Source organism: Sebastes fasciatus, chromosome 17 (assembly GCF_043250625.1).
Source record: "Sebastes fasciatus isolate fSebFas1 chromosome 17, fSebFas1.pri, whole genome shotgun sequence".
Lineage (NCBI taxonomy): Eukaryota > Metazoa > Chordata > Actinopteri > Perciformes > Sebastidae > Sebastes > Sebastes fasciatus.
In genome coordinates, this window is record NC_133811.1 from 31,414,096 (window position 1) to 31,434,366 (window position 20,271).

The 20,271-nt window shown below is 46.8% G+C and overlaps 1 protein-coding gene across 3 annotated transcripts in view; it reads left to right on the forward strand.

Moving 5' to 3' along the window:
- The first annotated feature begins 2,347 nt into the window (after positions 1 to 2,347).
- gabbr1b (gamma-aminobutyric acid (GABA) B receptor, 1b) overlaps positions 2,348 to 20,271 on the forward strand; it is a 69,693-nt gene continuing 51,769 nt past the window's right edge. For 2 of the 3 annotated variants that reach the window (XM_074614311.1, XM_074614312.1), the window contains exons 1-4: positions 2,348 to 2,404; positions 2,571 to 2,709; positions 2,799 to 2,984; positions 3,504 to 3,521. In XM_074614311.1, the coding sequence (XP_074470412.1) occupies positions 2,948 to 2,984; positions 3,504 to 3,521 (55 nt within the window). In that variant the 5' untranslated portion in view covers positions 2,348 to 2,404; positions 2,571 to 2,709; positions 2,799 to 2,947. Of the gene's footprint in view, positions 2,405 to 2,570; positions 2,710 to 2,798; positions 2,985 to 3,503; positions 3,522 to 20,271 lie in introns of those variants that run through there. The other variant, XM_074614310.1, reaches the window with a different exon arrangement.

Genomic DNA, 20,271 nt, shown 5'->3' on the forward strand with positions numbered 1-20,271 from the left:
GAACTGAAGGTGGAGGCTGTTGGGGTTTGCCAGCAGCAGCGGTGCGTAGCAGTGAGCAGTGAGGAGGGAGCTCTGTTTAAATACACCGCCTTGTCGTGAGAACGGGCTGTGATTGGTGTGTGTGTGTCTGATGGTGATCTCAACCGGGCTTATGACTTCCGTGTCCTGTATGAACTAACGCTAAGCTTCATTTAGGAAAGAACTACATGGTTGGGCTTAAAACGACCACGTTTATACAGTTAAAGTGTAACTGAACGTTGTGAACACGGGACACCAACAAGCAGCTGATTGTAAAGTGAAAGTGAAACTTCAGGTCCGGGACATGAACAGCTTTCTGGGAAGGTTTCTCTGTTCCTTTTCTCTCCGTCATATCAGTCAGAGTTTGAGCATGAAACTGCTGCCTCAGCTCATACTGGACACTTCCCACCTCTATCGGCTCGGCTCGGCAGGCGTTTAAAAAACAATCTGCAACCAATAAGGAGGTGGAACCACTGATGAATATTTGCTGTAAACTTGGTAGTACTTCTTATGCTGCCTTTATGTGTGAGCTCATGGTTTGACGCTAACGCTCAGAGTCAGATGTCAGATCTCTGTCATACAGACGTAAACCTGTCGTCAGATCAGCGAGCTGTCATCTCTCTTTCTGCTGAGCGGTGGGGGGTTGGGGGGTGCGGTATGTGGTCGGGGTGTTTGCGATGAGAGTCACGTCTAGTGGTCTTTCCAGGCCTCCAGTGAGAAATGCGGTGACTGTTTAGTAATCTGGGTTTTACACTGAGGGTGAACCTGCGTGGAATGGCAGATCTATTATCCCCCGGGGGGGGAGGCAGTGAGAGGAGGAGAGACGGAGGATAACCAGACACACACACAGGAGATATCTGTGCTGAGGCTTCAGTGAAACAAGCAGGAGAGAAGGAATGCCGACACACAGAGGAGGCTCTGAGGAGGACGGATGGGTTTCATTTGCTTTAATGGATTACTAACGGCCATAGTGTGAAGTGAGGTGGTGGGTGGTGTGTATCAAGGTCACTTCCCATCCACATCAAAGCTAGGCTGACGTCTTCATCAAAGACTCTATTCCCCCCACCCTCCTCTGTATGTCCTCTTCTTTCTGCCCATTTCTCACACACCAACCTGTTTTATTATTAATTTATTACTATAAAGGCTGCTCAGGTTGAGGATGCTGAGAGGTGGTGTTAACAGCGTCGGTCTAACCTGCCTTCATTCATTTATTAGTTTAGTCCTTTAACATGTACTTTAATCAGGGAGTCACTGCAGAAGAGTTAGTTTAGCTCTGAGAATATCTAGTGAATGTTCAGTGGACGTTTGTGCAGAAATAACTGCTGCAGCTCCTCCAGACCAACAGAGGTTTCCCGTGTCTTGTGAAGTGACGGGGCTCCGCAGAGAAACGTTATCGTCTCCGACCAAAACTCGGGTGTCTCCCCCGTTCCCTCCGGCCGCGGTCGGGAGGCTGAGGCAGGAAAAGCCAACACTAGGATCAGCATTGATTCATGGAGAGACCTTGGTCTGGTCAGCTAACATTACTGCCAAGCAGCTGAACTATAGAGTGATATTGTGCTTTTAGCTGACGTGTGTCTCCTCACTGTGTTGAGCGATGCTCCTTCATGTCTATGTAGAGCGAGCACAAGCGCCAGCAACAGGACGCTGACTTTAGTTGACTTAACGGACACAGGTGAAGCTGTTAACAAGACATTTATGATTCTAACAAACACTCCCTTTAAGTACATCAGTGTCAATCTGAACATGTAAATCTGTCTCCTCCCTGCTCGTCAGGTTCCATTAACTTCGTCCCCATCTGAACTGAAAGCACCATTTCTTCATATGAAACCATAACTCAGTTTACAGATAAGCTCTGCAAACAGCAACGAGCACAAACCTCACGGATTCTGTCTCACTGGAGAAACATCAGACGCTGCCAGGCTGCTGGAAACACAACAGAGGTCTCCATCTAGTGGTCGGGTCATGAATCAGTCAGAAAGCCTTTTCTAAATAAAAGAAAGAAACTTTTATTTAGAAAAGGCTTTTCTGACTTCCTGCAAAATGTTTCTCTTTATTTCTACTTTGTTTTTCATCTCCGGCTTTTTGTTTCACTCATTGTGTGCTCATCTGTACCTGTCGTCATGTCATTCATCCTGTCACTAAGAATTATTTGGATGATTTATAGTCTTCAAATCAGGGTTAATTTCACTGAATATTTAGTGTTAAAGGGTAATTTCGGAGAGCGGTCTGTCTGTCCTGCAGCTGATTATCAGAGACAGATCGGAGCTGGAGGGACGGCTGTGTCTTATTCTGCTTCACCTGATGACGCGTCTCTCTTTCAGGTTGTGCCATCATCCGTCCTCCCAGAGACGGAGGGATACGGTACAGAGGTCTGACACAAGAGCAGGTCGGTTGAGCATCAAAATCTATTCTCTGCTTGTACAAACAATAATAACCACATCTATGTTGTGATCTATTTCTACTGTTCTGATTCTATGTGTGTGTGTGTGTGTGCGTGCGTGCGTGCGTGCGTGCGTGCGTGCGTGCGTGCGTGCGTGCGTGCGTGTGTGTAGATCCGCAGCGTGCAGGTGCTCCCGGTAGACTATGAGATCGAGTACATCTGCAGGGGCAACAGGCTGATCGTGGGACCAAAGGTCAGGAAGTGTTTGCTCAACGGCACCTGGACGGATCTGAGCGAGCGCAGCAGATGCTGTGAGTTTAATCTCCACTCACTCACTCATTCATTCATTCATTCATTCACCTCCCAGCTGAAATACAGCCTCTTCTGTCTCCTGTTCCAGTGTTGTTGTGTCCTCGGGTGTGGACGTCGTTGGAGAATGGCCGGGTGTCTTCCTGGCCCCCGGGGCCCCCGGTGGAGGAGACGGTGCTTCACTACAGCTGTCTGCCCGGCTTCATCCTGACGGGATGGAACTCAACGCAGTGCAACAAGATGGGCAAGTGGGACACGCCCAAACCCGTCTGTCGCTGTGAGTCACTCTCCTCCCTTTATACTCTTTATACTTTATACTCTATACTTTATACTTTATACTTTATACTTTATACTTTTTTTTGTTTTACCAATGTTTATATTTGAGACTTCAGTGGAGGTCAGGTAGAGTCTCTTATCTCCAGTTTGAGTCTCAGGCGGTCTGTAAAGACAATCAGGTAACGTACAGATGCAGCGTTAGCGTCTGTTTTCCCTCCAGGATGTAAAGGTTGGGTCTGTTATTTATCTCGGTACAGAGGATATCATGTAAAGCTGCAGAAGTTTACGTTTTAGGGTTGAAGAAAATGTCCGTAAACTTCACGGAAAATGTCCTGGTGATGTTCTACCAGGAAGTTATCTGTTTAGGTTTGTCACACTTTTCCAGATGAGCTGTAAAACTGTCTCCTCTTCTCTTCTTGTCTCCTCTTGTCTCTTCTTGTCTCCTCTCGTCTCCTCTCGTCTCCTCTTGTCTCCTCTTGTCTCTTCTTGTCTCCTCGTCTCCTCTCTTCGGTCCCAAAAGATGATCGGCAGTACAAAAGTAAGAATGTTTCCTCTCTTTTCTTTCCTTCTTTCTTCATTTCATCACATTTCAACTTTCTCACCGTTCTCCAGTAGTGACGGCGTTTGCCCCTTTGCAGCATTAGAGGTCAAAGGTCAAATTCTCTTGACCTCAGTGTCATGACAATGTGACCGATGGATAGATTAGAGTCTAAGCTTTACAACGATATATGACTTCATGATATTGTGTGTTGGTTTCCCTCTTCTATTCTGGATCTATGTGTAAAAAGATGGAACATTTTAATGATGGAGGGATGAAAAAAGGAGTGATAGCACATAGAAAGCTATCATTGCTGCAATGCTATCATGCATTTTCCAACACTAGGGACAAAAGATCACTATGAGACCTGATCCCTCCAAAGTGGCACGACGGACATATCCTGCTGGTCTGGCTCACGGACTGAAAAGAACAAAGATGAAACGCACCAACAGTAAAGGAAACACCAGATACGTGTCGGTCAGTCGCTGCACGTCTGCAACCGCTCATCAAATACTCTTTTAGCGTTTATTTATGATATGAGAGAGAGGAAGATTGTGTTGGTAGTCTTTCCACAGCTCACATCCCTATATCTGTATCTGACAGAGAATATCTATAAAGGAATCAAATATTCATCTAAATCAATATTATAGTGAAAATTCATAATTACAGAATACATGTTTAGAATACATTCTTCTTCTTTCTTAAAGAACATGTCCAGCTGTAATTGATGCAGTTGTAACGCTAGGTGGCAGTATGACCCCGTCCTCAGTACTAGAGTATAATACAAGGAGATTAAGATGTACAGTTTGACAACAGCAACACGTCAGGGTAGGATACGTTGTAGTGTGAGATCTGTCGTCATGACAGATCTCTGCTGCTAACGTCTCCACTCAGACGTCTCTCTGCCGGGGTTATCCCTCAGTGTTGTGTGTGGTGATAAACGGTGTCAGGGCCTCAATCTGTCAGAGATTTGCAGGTATGCAGGCTGTTTATAGGAGGAAAGGAGGAAATGAGATGACAGTGGTTATACCAGGTGAAGTAAAGAAGGGCTGGGAGGAGAGGGGGAGAGAGGAGGGGAGAGGAGGGGAGAGGGGGAGAGAGGAGGGGAGAGGAGGAGAGAGGAGGAGAAGAGAGGAGGGGAGAGGAGGAGAGAGGAGGAGAAGAGAGGAGGAGAGAGGAGGAGAAGAGAGGAGGGGAGAGGAGGGGAGAGAGAGGAGGAGAGGACGAGAGAGGAGGGGAGAGGAGGAGAAGAGAGGAGGGGAGAGGAGGAGAGAGGAGGAGAGAGGAGGGGAGAGGAGGGGAGAGGAGGGGAGAGGAGGGGAGAGGGGGGGAGGAGGAGAGAGGGAGGGGACAGGAGGAGGAGAGGAGGAGAGAGGAGGAGGGGAGAGGAGGAGAGAGAGAGGAGAGAGGAGAGAGAGGAGGGGAGAGGAGGAGAAGAGAGGAGGGGAGAGGAGGAGAGAGGAGGAGAGAGGAGGGGAGAGGAGGAGAAGAGAGGAGGGGAGAGGAGGAGAGAGGAGGAGAGAGGAGGGGAGAGGAGGGGAGAGGGGGGGGAGGAGGAGAGAGGGAGGGGACAGGAGGAGGAGAGGAGGAGAGAGGAGGAGAGAGGAGGGGAGAGGAGGAGAAGAGAGGAGGGGAGAGGAGGAGAGAGGAGGAGAGAGGAGGGGAGAGGAGGGGAGAGGGGGGGGAGGAGGAGAGAGGGAGGGGACAGGAGGAGGAGAGGAGGAGAGAGGAGGGGAGAGGAGGGGAGAGGGGGGGGGGAGGAGGAGAGGGGGAGAGAGGAGGGGAGAGAGAGGAGGAGAGGAGGAGAGAGGAGGAGAGAGGAGGGGAGAGGAGGAGAAGAGAGGAGGGGAGAGGAGGAGAGAGGAGGAGAGAGGAGGGGAGAGGGGGGAGAGGAGGGGAGAGGGGGGGGGGAGGAGGGGAGAGGAGGGGAGAGGAGGGGAGAGGGGGGGGAGGAGGGGAGAGGGAGGGGACAGGAGGAGGAGAGGAGGAGAGAGGAGGGGAGAGGAGGAGAGAGGAGGAGAGAGGAGGGGAGAGGGGGGGAGAGGAGGGGAGAGGAGGGGAGAGGAGGAGGAGAGGAGGAGAGAGGAGGGGAGAGGGAGAGGGGGGGAGAGGGGGGGAGAGGAGGGGAGAGGGGGGGGGGGGGAGGAGGAGAGAGAGGAGGAGAGGGGGGGGGAGGAGGGGAGAGGGAGGGGACAGGAGGAGAAGGGGAGAGAGGGGAGAGGAGGAGACAGGAGGAGACAGGAGGAGACAGGAGGAGGAGAGGAGAGAGGAGAAGATGGAAAAATGAGAGAAAATGTGGAAGAAAAGAATCACCAATGTGTAGCGCCCGTGTTCACTCCTCCTCCTGTGGCATTTTGAAGTCTGAACAGCAGCATGTTTTTAAAGGAAAGAAAATGTAAAAGGAGGAAGACACTTCTACGAGAGTGTGCCGGTTCGATTCCCGATCCCGGCAGGGAAGACGATGCAATTAACTGTTAATCTAGATTATATAGTTAGACTATCCATACCTAGATTCTTTATATTATCCGAGATCATTGATTCAATATTCTAATCAGGGAGTTTCTGTTGAATAAAGCCCAACATTACGTAGAAGAGTTACTGCAGGAGACTTGTGCAATGTGTTATAATGGTGATGGTCTGCTCCTCAGTGTGTGTCGTTAATTAAAAACAGACTTGAAAACTGACTCATCAACAGGTCGGACCTAACTTTACACTCTCTGGCTGTTTTAATCATCCTTTGTGATCGCTATCAGTTAGAACTAGGGATGCACCGATACTGGTATCTGGTATCGGGTATCGGGTCCGATACTGTGCTCATCTACTCGTACTCGCAAAACGGCTCTGATACAACGGCAACGATACCACTTTACGGCAGCGTGACGTTAACCTCTCGTCACCATCTTTCAGGTCCTATCGCACGCGCTCACGCTCCACCTCCCCGCCGGTGCGGGCGAGACGGGCCGTTGGGGCGCCCTCACTTTCATTGCGCCATGTGTTAGACTCCTTGGTCCGTGTTTGAAGACGGGTCGGGTGGGTTGCAGATATCGCCGCAGACCCCTGGCGCCTTTTTCGTGGGCCGAGCCCCGCCCTGGGGGCACGACGCGGTTGGGGCGCACTGAGGACAGTCCACCCCGGTGACACTTTGTCCACGACCCGGGAAGCACCTTCGCCCGGAGCCTTTCCAAGCCGACCTAGAGCCGGTGACGGCGCACCGCCTCGTTTGCGGGGACTCCCCAGCCTGCCGTGTGTCGCTCACACCCTCCAGCTGGCTGATAACGAGGCTCTTTTGGCACAGAGAAGTACTCGTATCGGTACTCGTATTGGAGAGAACCCAAATGTAAGTACTTGTACTCGGTCTGAAAGAAGTGGTATCGGTGCATCCCTCGTTTTAACTGTTAAACACATCGTGGGAATACATAAAATGATGAGAGCACAGATTGAGGACGATATTTAGTTATTTCCAAGCAGGAATGTTATATTGCATATTAAGAGTTTTAATTAATTAAACATCATGAAGTCATTTCACACATTTACTACACTCCCATCCTCCGTCCTGTCTCTAAAGCACGAGGAGGACAGTGTCCTGTCTCTAAAGCACGAGGAGGACAGTGTCCTGTCTCTAAAGCACGAGGAGGACAGTGTCCTGTCTCTAAAGCACGAGGAGGACAGTGTCCTGTCTCTAAAGCACGAGGAGGACAGTGTCCTGTCTCTAAAGCACGAGGAGGACAGTGTCCTGTCTCTAAAGCACGAGGAGGACAGTGTCCTGTCTCTAAAGCATGAGGAGGACAGTGTCCTGTCTCTAAAGCACGAGGAGGACAGTGTCCTGTCTCTAAAGCACGAGGAGGACGGAGCCCCTGCAGTGCTGGTGGTCCCAGCAGCTTGTCCAGTGCATGTCTGATCCAGCTCCGTGTCGGCCTGTCGTCCCGTACTCTGATGCCGTTATTAACGCTGTGATTTATTGGCCTGTCAGACTTCTCTCTCTCCTCATCTAGCTGAAGCTTGAGAGGGTCAGCGCAGGTTAAGTGGCTCGCCTGAGGGCATGAGAGCTGTGATCTGAGCTGCATCCCAATGACCAGGTTCTGCCTCACTTCCAACGGGGATGTGCAGCTTCACGTTGCCCTGAGGAAGAAGTAATACACGCCGGTGTTAAATGGGATCAACAGTGAGTGCTGTGTGGCAGCAGGTCCGGATGAATAAGCATTCACTGTAGCGTCCGCGTGCACGAGACGGACTGTTTCTACTGTTTAGGTGCTTTCAGATTCAACACCAAGCAAATTGTCACTTCATTTGGGAACATTTGATTGCAGCACTACTTGAGCAGCTGCATTTATTTGCCACAAACATCTATTGTAATAACAGTCCAGACATTCTCTGTACACACCAACTGTGTTTGTGTTACTGAGTCTGCGTTCTTGTGTGTTCACATTCAGCCCAAAACAATCCAAACTAAAACTAAACCCACAAATCCGCTCCAAGGTTTTCAGTGATGTGAGGAGTCGGTAGATGAACATCCATGATCACGGATGACAACAGTCTGAGCTCCACAAGTCTGTTTAGAACATAAGAGAGAGAGTTGGGCACTGAAACGACCGATAGGCAAATGATCTGATCAAAGTTCCCTACTCCACTGTTGTCGGGTCCTTCGGTGCCGTTGATGCGGTTCGTGGCTACAGCAGAGAAATCAGCTCTTCGGTGACAACACAGTCACCGTAACGGTGAGGAGTAGAAGCCAGAAATAGCCGAACAGGTTCAGCCGCGTGCCATCAGACAGCCGGGGAGATTAGAGGGTGTTTTATGGACGCACTGCAGATCACATTAACGTTATTACATCCAACGGGAACGAGCTGAGAGAACGACAGAGGAGAGAGAGAGGGAGGGAGGGAGGGAGGGAGGGATGGAGGGAGGGATGGAGGGAGACATCCCCCCCCCCCCCATCAGACAGACAATGAACCGCATGGATGAACTCCTGATCCTGATCCTATCATCACATTCAACTAACCACAGTGCCGGAGCAGTGGAGGCTGAAAACTAGAAGTTAAAGGTTCATCTCTGGGGAGTGTTGGAGTGAAGGCCAAAGAAAAGAACTCCAGATATCAGCATGTTGTATCTGGGAAGTACATTATCAGTTCAGTATCATTGTAGTTGGTGATGATATATTAATGCTGATATGATATTACTCCTCTATATCTTTATACAGTTGTTGTTGGTGATGTATTAATGCTCTGGATATGGTTTAGAGAACCTTTAAAGGCTGGATTTGCCTGCTCTTGTTTTTCAAATGTATTAAGTCTGACCTGAATCAACTCAGATGTTGAAACGTCTTAAACGTGACTGTGTGAGCTGATCAGAGGAAGGTGTTGGCTTATTGAATGTGTGTGTGAGGAAGATGAGAAGGAGGTGAGGATAGGAGACGAAGAGGGAACAGGAGGCATCAGAGGCTGCAGGAGCTGATCTGGATCTGGAGGGACAGATGGTTTAAACAGCAGGTGTGTTAGGAAGCAGCGACCGGTCGCTCCTACTTCACTCTGGTGATGCCGAGAGGGGGGGGGCTAGCAGCCATGATTCCATCACTGACTGTTTCTCCGGTGTCTTATTGTAAAACCTGCAACAAGAACGCAGCTATAATCTGTGTCACGGGAATCAGCTGACTGATGACATCATGGACCGCCGTGGAGCGTCGTCTCCGGCTTCTGTTTCGCCTCCCGCCGCGGCGTGTGCTGTTAAATGTGTTTTTGCTCCCCAGTGGGAGAGCTGGAGAGCTGGAGAGCTGGAGAGCTGGAGAGCTGGAGAGCTGGAGAGCTGGAGAGCTGGAGAGCTGGAGAGCTGGAGAGCTGGAGAGCTGGAGACCGGCGATGATGTAATTTGTGTTCTGAAATATAATGAACAAATGCAATTCGGTGTCAAATTGAGCAAACATGTCTGGAGACTGGCCTCCGTGGTGGAGTGATAACAGGATTACTGCTCTGATGAAATGAGAAGGCTGCGTTCAGATCAGAACTTATGAGACTAAGACTTTATGCTTATTGTTCTCTTGTTTTCCATGCTTTTAATATTTAATAAACAAACCTGTCCGTTGTGTAAAGAGCACAACGGGATACACATGACGGGAAAGAGAGATGGTGTAAAGCTGAGGTTGAATTTCAAATCATTTTGATGCTGTACGGTTGGTATATCGTGCCGAATCATCACGGTACGGAGGGGGGTGGCGGTCCGATGCACGCAGCTGCACGCAGAATGCATGTAGATGATGCAGGGCCACATTGAGGGAAACAAATCTGAGATTTACAGAATAATGTCATAATATTATGAGAAAAAAGTCAGAAAGTTACGAGAATAAAGTCATAACTTAACGAGAAAAAAGAAAATAACACGTAAAATTACTACTTTATAATATTATGACTTTATTCTCTAAATCTCAGATTTATTTTCCCTCAATGTGGTCCTAATCCTCCGTCGTACCGTCGTACCATAGACCTACAACAATGATACATAAAAATGAAAATGTAAACAAAAAGCAGTTATTCATTTCCATCGGCTGATTGGCGTGCGAGTCAGTCCCACTATGGCGAGCGCTGAGGAGAAGCTGGAGCTGGAGGAGCTGACTGCAGGTTCCCCGTCAGCTACGACACACAGAGAGAGAGAGAGCTGTGTGTATAAGACGAGGACGGTGTGTCGGCGTCGGCAAGTTGTAGGCCAGATGTGAATGAACATGTTAACACACATTCAACGGCATCACCCAGATGTGCCAATAACCAGGACGAGGACAAAGCAAACCCTGTAGACCAGACACAACCGTATTAACAGAGGCCTTGCATCGTGAGGCTATGTTATATATAATACAGTATATACAGTACAGTGGGCATTATGGCATATATTTTTAATTGTTAACAACTTCAATTTCACAACATTTGATATGGTATTATTTTTCTTTGTCGTTGCATTGATGAACTGTTTGAATATCAAGCTGATTTCATGTGTCTTGTATTGTCTGTTGTTGCCTGAGAGAAGTCTGTCGCTGATGTATTTCTGAGAGAGCTGAGTGGTAATTTTTAGCTCCGGCTCTCCAGCAGCACAGATCTCTGCCTGCAGTGATCTTGGCAGCCTGTTGAGCCAATTGCGGTGCCCTGCAGTGATCTAGCAGCCTGCGCAGCCAAATGTGCTGCCTCGTGTGACCTGGCAACCAGCGCGACCAATCACGGCACCCTAAAGAATCGATTCAGGCCTCGCAGCCTCCGCTGAAGTCCTGCCCTGGTAGATACGTGCAGAGCCGATAAGCAGCAGAATGTGGAAAAGAGGTCTGGAGACCAGATATGATGCAGAAGGTGTGAAATGTTAATGACGCTTGCTGAGAGAGAGAAGCACCAACCTCTAAATAGGACACAGCCATCACTTCTTCCTGGTTCTAATCATATTTTTTGGATCAGGTTTTTATTGCAGGATATTTCTATTACTGTAATGTTAGTATATAACGAGAATGATCAGAGGCGGAGCTCTGCTTCTATGTGCAGTACATTAAGTGAAGATGGTAATAAAGTAAGACGTGTTATCAGACTGGGATGGAAACTGCATGCCCTGGATGTTTCTCTCATCTCATCATCACTTTGAGCCTGTGCTTTATTTTAGAACAACCCTAAAGACTTACTGCTGAGCCGGGGACAGAGAGCCCATGAATATCAGATGCAGCCTGCAGCTCTTTCAGTTCTATCACAACCAGCGCACAAGCAAGCACTTAAAGATCCCTTCTCTTCCATTCAGCCACACTGTTCTCTAACTGCCTCCATTTAAAACCCCCCAGCCCCAACATGCCCATCATGCCCATCATGCCCAACATGCCCAACACGCACAGTCACTTTCATTACTGTCATTAACAGATGTCCGCCACGGCCGGTATACGTAGGCGTGAGGGTCCGTCGGGATTGTAAAAAGCACGTCCTGTCTTCAGGAAGTCGCCGTGTGAAGCCGACACAATCCGGCGGTTAAGGTTTCACCTCCTCTGCTAACGAGACTAGTTTAGTTTAATGGCGGTGCCGTTGGCGTTGTTTTCATACCGCAGATCCCACCTGGAAGAGGAAAGATTACGAAGGTTATTGTAACCCTAGTTCTATGAGCACAGGCGGAGCCCTATGGGCCCCCTGGACACAGATATAGTAAAGCCCCCGACCCCTACTACAAAAGGGCAAAACACCAAGACTGGAAGAGATACAAAACGACTGTGAACAACGCGGCCGTATCTTTGCAGTCGCTTTGCGTCTCTTTGCAGTCGTTTTGCATCTCTTTGCAGTCGTTTTGCATCTCTTTATCTGAGTGTTGAGTGTTGAGTGTTGTCAACGATATGATGTTTTCCAAAAGTGAATTCTTGAATGACAAAAAAGTTACTGAATGATATGTAACACTATACTAATACATTCCAACTTCCAAATATGACACTTCAGTTGTAATGTCTATTTTGTGTTATACAGGCAAAGTGACGGGCCACTAATCTGTAGTGTTTTCAGAGCCACGTTATCTATAGACCTCTGTTTCTTTACATCTTTATTCACTTTACGTTCTCTCTGTGATGTCCTCTACCTCCCTTCAAAAGCCCTGCATGGTTTAGTTCACTGTAAAGTGGTGTTTATATCGCAAAGGGGAAAGAAAACATGTTGGATATTTTGCTCGTAGAATCATCACACTGCCAAACCTTTCTAACTTGTAGTTTACAGATTGGATGCTACTGATCTAGCTTCATCTGGCCTAACCAGTTGTGCAGCATTTCTGCACGTGAAAGAGGATATGTGTGTGTTCATTTGTAGCTGCATGTTTGAATGTGCTGAGTGCGAGTCGTGGGATGAAAACATGAGTGCTTGTTATATTAACCACCTGTGTCTTTGTTTAGTATAAAGTGTAAACTGATATAAAGCTCTCTAACACTGCCAGTATGTTCAAATAAGCTGTTAAAATGGAGTGTAGTCTGGTTTGGATTGATCATTCTGGTCTGTAAGTGACAAACCCTTATTGTTTTACGTCTTTTTATAAACCCCGAGCTTTAAACAGAGCATATTCTCCCGTCAAGCTACTTCCCTGTTTATTTTTATGATGAGTCAGTGAAAGCGTTAGCATGAACTCAAAGTAGCCCTGTAAAAGACTCTCATATCAGTTTTCAGGCGACACATCAGACACGCACAGACTGCAGCCGTGTTACCATGTTGCCTACTCAACTTGCTGCCTTTGTGTTGTATTGTGATGACATGGTTTGGTCTGTTTGATTAGAGTTTGTTTTGTTTTTCAAGTAAAGTTCAACCTGATTCTTCTCATAACTGTGGTCGGTCTGACTATGAGTCATAATACCTTTGAACGTTATCATGCCATTGTAACGATTCAGGAAAAGCGACTCTTTACTCCCTTCCAAAGAAAAGGCGTAGTTTGCTGTCCAGTAACCGTCTACTTATTTTATTCCAGTGAAGGCATTGACCTGAACGCTTTGTTATATTGGAGCTCAGCCAAAATGTGTGTTTTTTATTTTTGAAGGCTGATTCTCTCCCTCAGAAGGAGATACATTATACCAACTGATTTGCTTTGGTTGGTGTGGTTTCTCTGGCCACTGATTGGAAATCTCTTCCTCTGAATTCTAAGGCTAATATATTATTTTCTGCTCCTGTTTGGAAAACCCACATTAGAGCTACATTTCTTACAGTTTGTAATGCCCCCTATCCCAAGTTTTGTCCAGCTCATGAACTCAGTCTTTTTCAGTCATCTTTGAATATAAATCTAATGTTGCTTGTAAATTTCCCACCTAAACAACTGTTTCCACTTCCAAAACGTAGTTTTCTGAAAAGTTCACCAACGTTGTCCTAATGGGAGCAGATGTTGAATACCTCAACACTGTACTGGGTAAGAAAAGACACATTTGTCTATATAAGGCAGTTTCTGCAGGGAAATCATATGCAGAAATATATATATATATATATATATATATATATATATATATATATATTAGCTGGAAAAACAAAGTACGGAAACTTGTGTTTGGTGGATTATTTCTCTGTTGTTACAATGCTAATGGGCATTGTATTTTACATGGTTGGAAAGCCTGTTTATTTACCTTCGCAATGATGTCCAACTTGTAAGGATCATGTATTTGTGGGATGAGCAGCACAGCTGATTATGTGGGGAGCGCCCAAGATAAATTTGCCAAAATGCTCCGTCAATGGTAAACAGTGTATTCTCCTGTTGGTGTTGACTCTTGTTTTGAGTTGTTTGGTGGATTGGATGATTGAACTCTCTATCAGTAACAAGGAACAAACAAGACATATTGGCTATTTTACACTTTATTCATTGAATCCACCATCAGGAGCCTCAGTAGCGGTGGAAGATCCATACGCAGCCACACCAGCCTGGCACCTCCTCCTCATGCTGGTCACCAACCTGGTCACACGTTGCTGTGGGATGGCGTTCCATTCCTCAACCAGGATTCATTGCAGGTCAGCCAGCGTGGTTGTGTCGGTCACTCTAACACGTACAGCACGCCCAAGATGATCCCACAAGTGTTGAATTGCGTTGAGGTCTGGACTCTTGGCAGGCCGTTCCATTCTCCAAACTGCTTTTCTTCTAACCCGCAATATGCTCATCTATACTGTTAGAGTGACATTTCTAATATGTTTTCCTCTGCTGTCTTTTGCTGCCTCCGATGGCTGTCGTCAGCTAAAGGTCTGCATGACAGCTTCAGGCTAACAAAGTGTGGCTTTAAAAAGAGAAGCATTGCTCCAAATGGAGCAGCCATCATCTGCACATCTTTGTGATATTAAACCATATTTGAAATAGTTGAGACTGTAACATGATGAACACATTGAAACAGGGTTATTATCTGTGCATCTTCCATCAGCTAAATCAGGCGCCTCTCAGCTCATAGACAGCAAACTTCCAAGTAAAAAAGGGACTTTTAATAGTGTAAACAGATTAACAAAAAGGCAAACACATTGAGTATATAGTCAACCTACAACAGGTACAATTCTCGTTGGTTGAACAGGTAGGGCCTTTTGCAGTTTTGTGTTCAGATATGGGAATATTTTTAGTTTGTCCAACATAAATCAGATCACAGGGACATCTCCAGCATGTAGACAACATCTGTGCTGCTGCAGTTTATGAAGGATTTTATGGTGTACTTTGTTTTACCAGTATGTGAAAAATAACATTTAAAACCCGTTATATAGTCTCCCTGTCAGTATTACAATGAACAGATGGCAAATAGGTCAAATAAAACAACACAGTTAAAAATACATATCCAATCCAAATTTATTTATAAAGCACATTTAAAAACAACAAAAGTTGACCAAAGTGCTGTACATTATAGTCCCTGTTTAATAAATGCCACCACTTCTTTTAAATAGCAAGAAATTAGCAAAATGAATTGTAATTTAAATAGAACAATAGTATATAATTTATATACATTTTTGGCTTATTTTTATCAGGAGTACTGATGATTAATACGGCGCAGTGTGTCTGAGTTAATGGCAGTGTTGTCTGGGGTCTTATAGGCTTTAAGAAGTTAAAAAATAGATAAAAATAGATAATAAACGTTTCACATTTTACATGTTGCCTTGGCCGTATGAAGAAAATCAACTTGATTTCATCGATTGCAGGCAGGTATGTTTTAAGATTTGGTGGAAGAACTAAGAGCCCGGGGCAGGCAATCATTCAATATCCTGTTGACTAGTTGCATGTCGTCGATGAGAAAGAAAACTGTTGAATACAAGTTAATCAAAATGTCTATGTTCCATTAATTCAAAGGCTTACACACTGTTAACTATACATATATCAAAAATATGAATGTTTTATAGTATTTATAGTAGATTTTATAGTAGTGTTCATCATGGAAGGATTATTTGACATGCTGGACTCTATGGTAATACTCTCCTCCAATCACGTGCAGGCATTTTCCCACTGAATCTTGAAATACAGTATAGAACGTAACATAAATGAATAATAGAAGGTACATAAGCTAAAATAAGAATAGAATACAAATAGAAACTATACGAGAGCATTTGGAGACAAATGACACGGTAAAGTGACCACCGACCAGACTAATGTATGATATGATTAAGTAATGGTATTCGCTGTTTGTCTGTATTAATATAATATATAGAATATGATATAGATCCGTGCTCTAGCTGTGAGCACTGTTCTCCCAGCAGCTTGTTTTTGTGCCGTTATATTCGTGTCTGACGTTCGTCTCTGGAGCTCTGCTGAAAGCTGCATGCCAATGTGGTTTCATGCAGTCAACCCTGACGGGACTCCGTTTAGACAGACAGTCAGGAGAGACTGTTCTTCTGTGCATGAAATACAAAGAGAGAGCCAGCTGCCTTGTTTGCATTGTGATTCCACCACATACTGTAAATCCTAGACCTCATTCAGATGAGCTAATCTGTTAAGGTGGGGTAGGATTGAATCAGTGTAATTGAATGATTGATGAGCGGAGGAGCGAAGACAGACACTGAATATTCTCCTGATAGCATCATCTAAGTTGTGCAGTGGAGGCTGGTCCGTAGAGACAGAGGAGGCTGGTCCGTAGAGGCAGTGGAGGCTGGTCCGTAGAGACAGAGGAGGCTGGTCCGTCGAGGCAGTGGAGGCTGGTCCGTAGAGACAGAGGAGGCTGGTCTGTAGAGACAGAGGAGGCTGGTCCGTAGAGACAGAGGAGGCTGGTCCGTAGAGACAGAGGAGGCTGGTCCGTCGAGGCAGAGGAGGCTGGTCCGTCGAGGCAGTGGAGGCTGGTCCGTAGAGGCAGTGGAGGCTGGTCCGTAGAGGCAGTGGAGGCTGGTCCGTAGAGGCAGTAGAGGCTGGTCCGTAGAGACAGAGGAGGCTGGTCCGTAGAGACAGAGGAGGCTGGTCCGTCGAGGCAGAGGAGGCTGGTCCGTCGAGGCAGTGGAGGCTGGTCCGTAGAGACAGAGGAGGCTGGTCCGTAGAGGCAGTGGAGGCTGGTCCGTAGAGACAGAGGAGGCTGGTCCGTCGAGGCAGAGGAGGCTGGTCCGTAGAGACAGAGGAGGCTGGTCCGTAGAGACAGAGGAGGCTGGTCCGTCGAGGCAGAGGAGGCTGGTCCGTCGAGGCAGTGGAGGCTGGTCCGTAGAGACAGAGGAGGCTGGTCCGTAGAGGCAGTGGAGGCTGGTCCGTAGAGACAGAGGAGGCTGGTCCGTAGAGACAGTGGAGGCTGGTCCGTAGAGACAGAGGAGGCTGGTCCGTAGAGACAGAGGAGGCTGGTCCGTCGAGGCAGAGGAGGCTGGTCCGTAGAGGCAGTGGAGGCTGGTCCGTAGAGACAGAGGAGGCTGGTCCGTAGAGACAGTGGAGGCTGGTCCGTAGAGGCAGAGGAGGCTGGTCCGTAGAGACAGAGGAGGCTGGTCCGTAGAGACAGTGGAGGCTGGTCCGTAGAGGCAGAGGAGGCTGGTCCGTAGAGACAGTGGAGGCTGGTCCGTAGAGACAGAGGAGGCTGGTCCGTCGAGGCAGAGGAGGCTGGTCCGTCGAGGCAGAGGAGGCTGGTCCGTAGAGGCAGTGGAGGCTGGTCCGTAGAGACAGAGGAGGCTGGTCCGTAGAGACAGTGGAGGCTGGTCCGTAGAGACAGAGGAGGCTGGTCCGTAGAGACAGAGGAGGCTGGTCCGTCGAGGCAGAGGAGGCTGGTCCGTCGAGGCAGTGGAGGCTGGTCCGTAGAGGCAGTGGAGGCTGGTCCGTAGAGACAGAGGAGGCTGGTCCGTAGAGGCAGAGGAGGTTGCTCCGCCTCTATTTCTGAGAGGCAAGAGGGAAATCGAAATATGAAAATCTCATTATCATTAATAAAATATTTTTCTTTGAATATAATCCATTATTCAAATCCTGATGAAAATGCTTCAACAGTGACCCTACAGGGTAGAGGAGGACGAGGACCCTCCGTCCTCCCTTGAGGTGGGACCTCTTCTATCAACTCAATGTATTTCTTTTTTTCATGCTTGTCTGTGATTGGCTAAAACACATAAAATGACGCTCCAATGGAGGTTATCCTCCTCTTGGCTGGTTACCAATCAACAACCAACAGATTATAGGACTGGCATCGCGTTGGTCCAATGATGATGTCCAGACGTCCTCTTCAGTCTCTACCGCTGTGTTGTACGTGATGAACTGGCAGTAAAGTATCATACAGCAGCTTATTAGGAAATAAATTCTAACGTGTGAACTACTTTTAAATACATAACAAAACAAATGCTTTTTATTTAGGCCTTTAACTGAGCTGCAGCGAGCTACTGGTGTTAGCTAATACAGCAGTTACAGTTAGATTTGAGCTGGACGTGTGCTGTCCCGGGTGCTGCCATGCATACTGTGCACGTTACAGTAGATGGATCGCTTCATGCAGCTGCACTGAAAGGAAACTGGAACGCAGCAGCGTAAGTAATAGTAACATGTCACATGTGATACTGCTTGGAAGCTCCCCTGCAGGGCTTTAGTGCTCGGGCAAATATAGAAATGTAGACTTTGGTTAGAGAGGCGAGAAGGGAAGAAGACAGCGGAAGAGGCAAAACTAAAAAAGGAGAGGGAGAGAAGATGAACCATCACAGCATCTCTGTTTGATCCGTTTGATCCGAACTTAACGAGAAAGAAAGTCGTAATATTACAAGAATAAAGTCATAACTTTACGAGAAAAAAGAAAATAATACGTAAAATTACTACTTTATAATATTATGACTTTATTCTCTAAATCTCACATTTATTTTTTTCCTCAATGTGGCCCTGACACTCCGTCGTACCGTCGTACCGTCGTACCGTCGTACCATCGTACCGTCGTACCATAGACCTACAACAATGATAAATAAAAATGAAAATGTAAACAAAGAACAGTTATTCATTTCCATGTTTAAACTCCACAGAGAGCCTCTGGAGAGGAGCTGAAGAGATGCAGGTTGCTGACCCCTGGTCTAGAGGCAAATTCCTATCATCTGTGTTGACATGGCAATGAAGTATTGATTGATTGATTGATTGATTGATTTAGCAAATCATGCCCTGTACAATTTATAGTACGTAAATGACCTTCACTCCAGGAAGGAGTTGGAACAGGATTAGACGAGTGGATTCTAATAAGCTCTTTAATTGTATTCATTGAATCCCAGCCGCTCTGCTGTCGTCCTCTCCATCCAAAGTGTTCCCTTTTACAAAATGAGACTATTATTTATAAAGCCAGAATCACTTATCAGCTCTGTTCAAAGTGTTATTCAAATTTATTGAGGGGGAGATGGGGGGGGACTCCAAATGGATCAGGAGGCAAAACAAGAACCACGTCATCTCTCTCCGGTTTCATGTCCACGGAAACTGGTTTCTAACAAGTTGTTGTGTGCTGAGCTGTCGGCTCTGAAGTCACAGCAAATGACAGCGCAGTTTGTTGATAGTAATGAGCCGGAGAGCCGAGGGAGATGTGGGAGGCAGAGATACATGCCTCTCTTCTCCAGCAGCACGGATATAATCCCAGAGAGATGGCAAAACAGATAGGAGGAGCTCACACAGAGATACGTATCAACCCGCCGAGCCGGTCAGGTAGAGAGAGAGAGAGAGAGCTGAGAGGCCTGGAAACAGAAATAGGACGAAGCAGAAAGAAATGAGAATGAAGAGAGAGGGATCTGTGTCAGCCCGTCGCTGTGCTGATGCATTATTAAAGATCCACTCAGCACACACACACACACACACACACACACACACACACGGAGTCAGTACTAAAGCAGTGTGTAAATGTAGGAGTATGTGGGGGACGGCAGAGCGTGACTCACGGTGGTTCAATAACAGCTCTGAGATGTTTATGGTTTATGTGGCTACATTAAAAGATTGTTTTGGCTTCTGAAGAACACAACAATGAAGTCTATGATATCAGCATTAATATATCATCATCTATATAAAGATATAGAGGAGTAATGTCTACCTGAGCAGAGAATGAAGTCTTTCTCTCCCTGTCTGTGTGTTGGCGTCGGAGTTTCTCTGTGACGGCCGCCGCTCTGCACGTCTCATATACGGTGGTTACAAACTTAGGACTTTATTCTCATAATACTATTCTTGAAATCTCAGATTTACTTATTCTTTCCTCAATGTGACCCTTATACTCCGTCGTACATTGACGCGTAGCCTCAGTGTCAGTAGTCAGTATATTTTTGGCATCATTGGGCAAACATCCCATAATAACCTTTCAGCATATTGTAATTCAAGTGTTCTGAGAGAGAACTAGACTTCTGCTCCTCCTCATGGCTCTGTTTTCAGGCTGCAGAACATCTAGCCCGTGACGGGAGACTTTGACCAATCACAGGTCATTTCAGAGAGAGAGAGCGTTCCTATTGGCTGTGCTCCGGCTGGGGGGCGGTGCTTGGTATATCATCAACTTGATCTCAACATGGCGGCGGCGTCACAAACGTTCTCATGTTCCAGCTAAACCGTGCACTACAAGATGATTGTGAGAACATGTGAGGAGAGAAATAGGCATTAACGTAACAGAATATTGATTCATATTTGATCAGCGCTGCCTAGTTTGACCGTTTGGTCAGAGTTCAGAGTGATTGACAGCCGGCTCTCAGAGACGGCAGCTGGACAGCAGACCTCAGATCAGCTCTTACTGCTTGTTTTCCTCTGGTCTGTGAAATCTTGCAGATGCTGTTAGACCAAGGATCAGCAACCTTCAGCTCCTCTCCAGAGGCTCCCTGTGGAGTTTAAAAATGGAAATGAATAACTGTTTTTTTGTTTACATTTTCATTTCTATGTATCATTGTAGTAGGTCTATGGT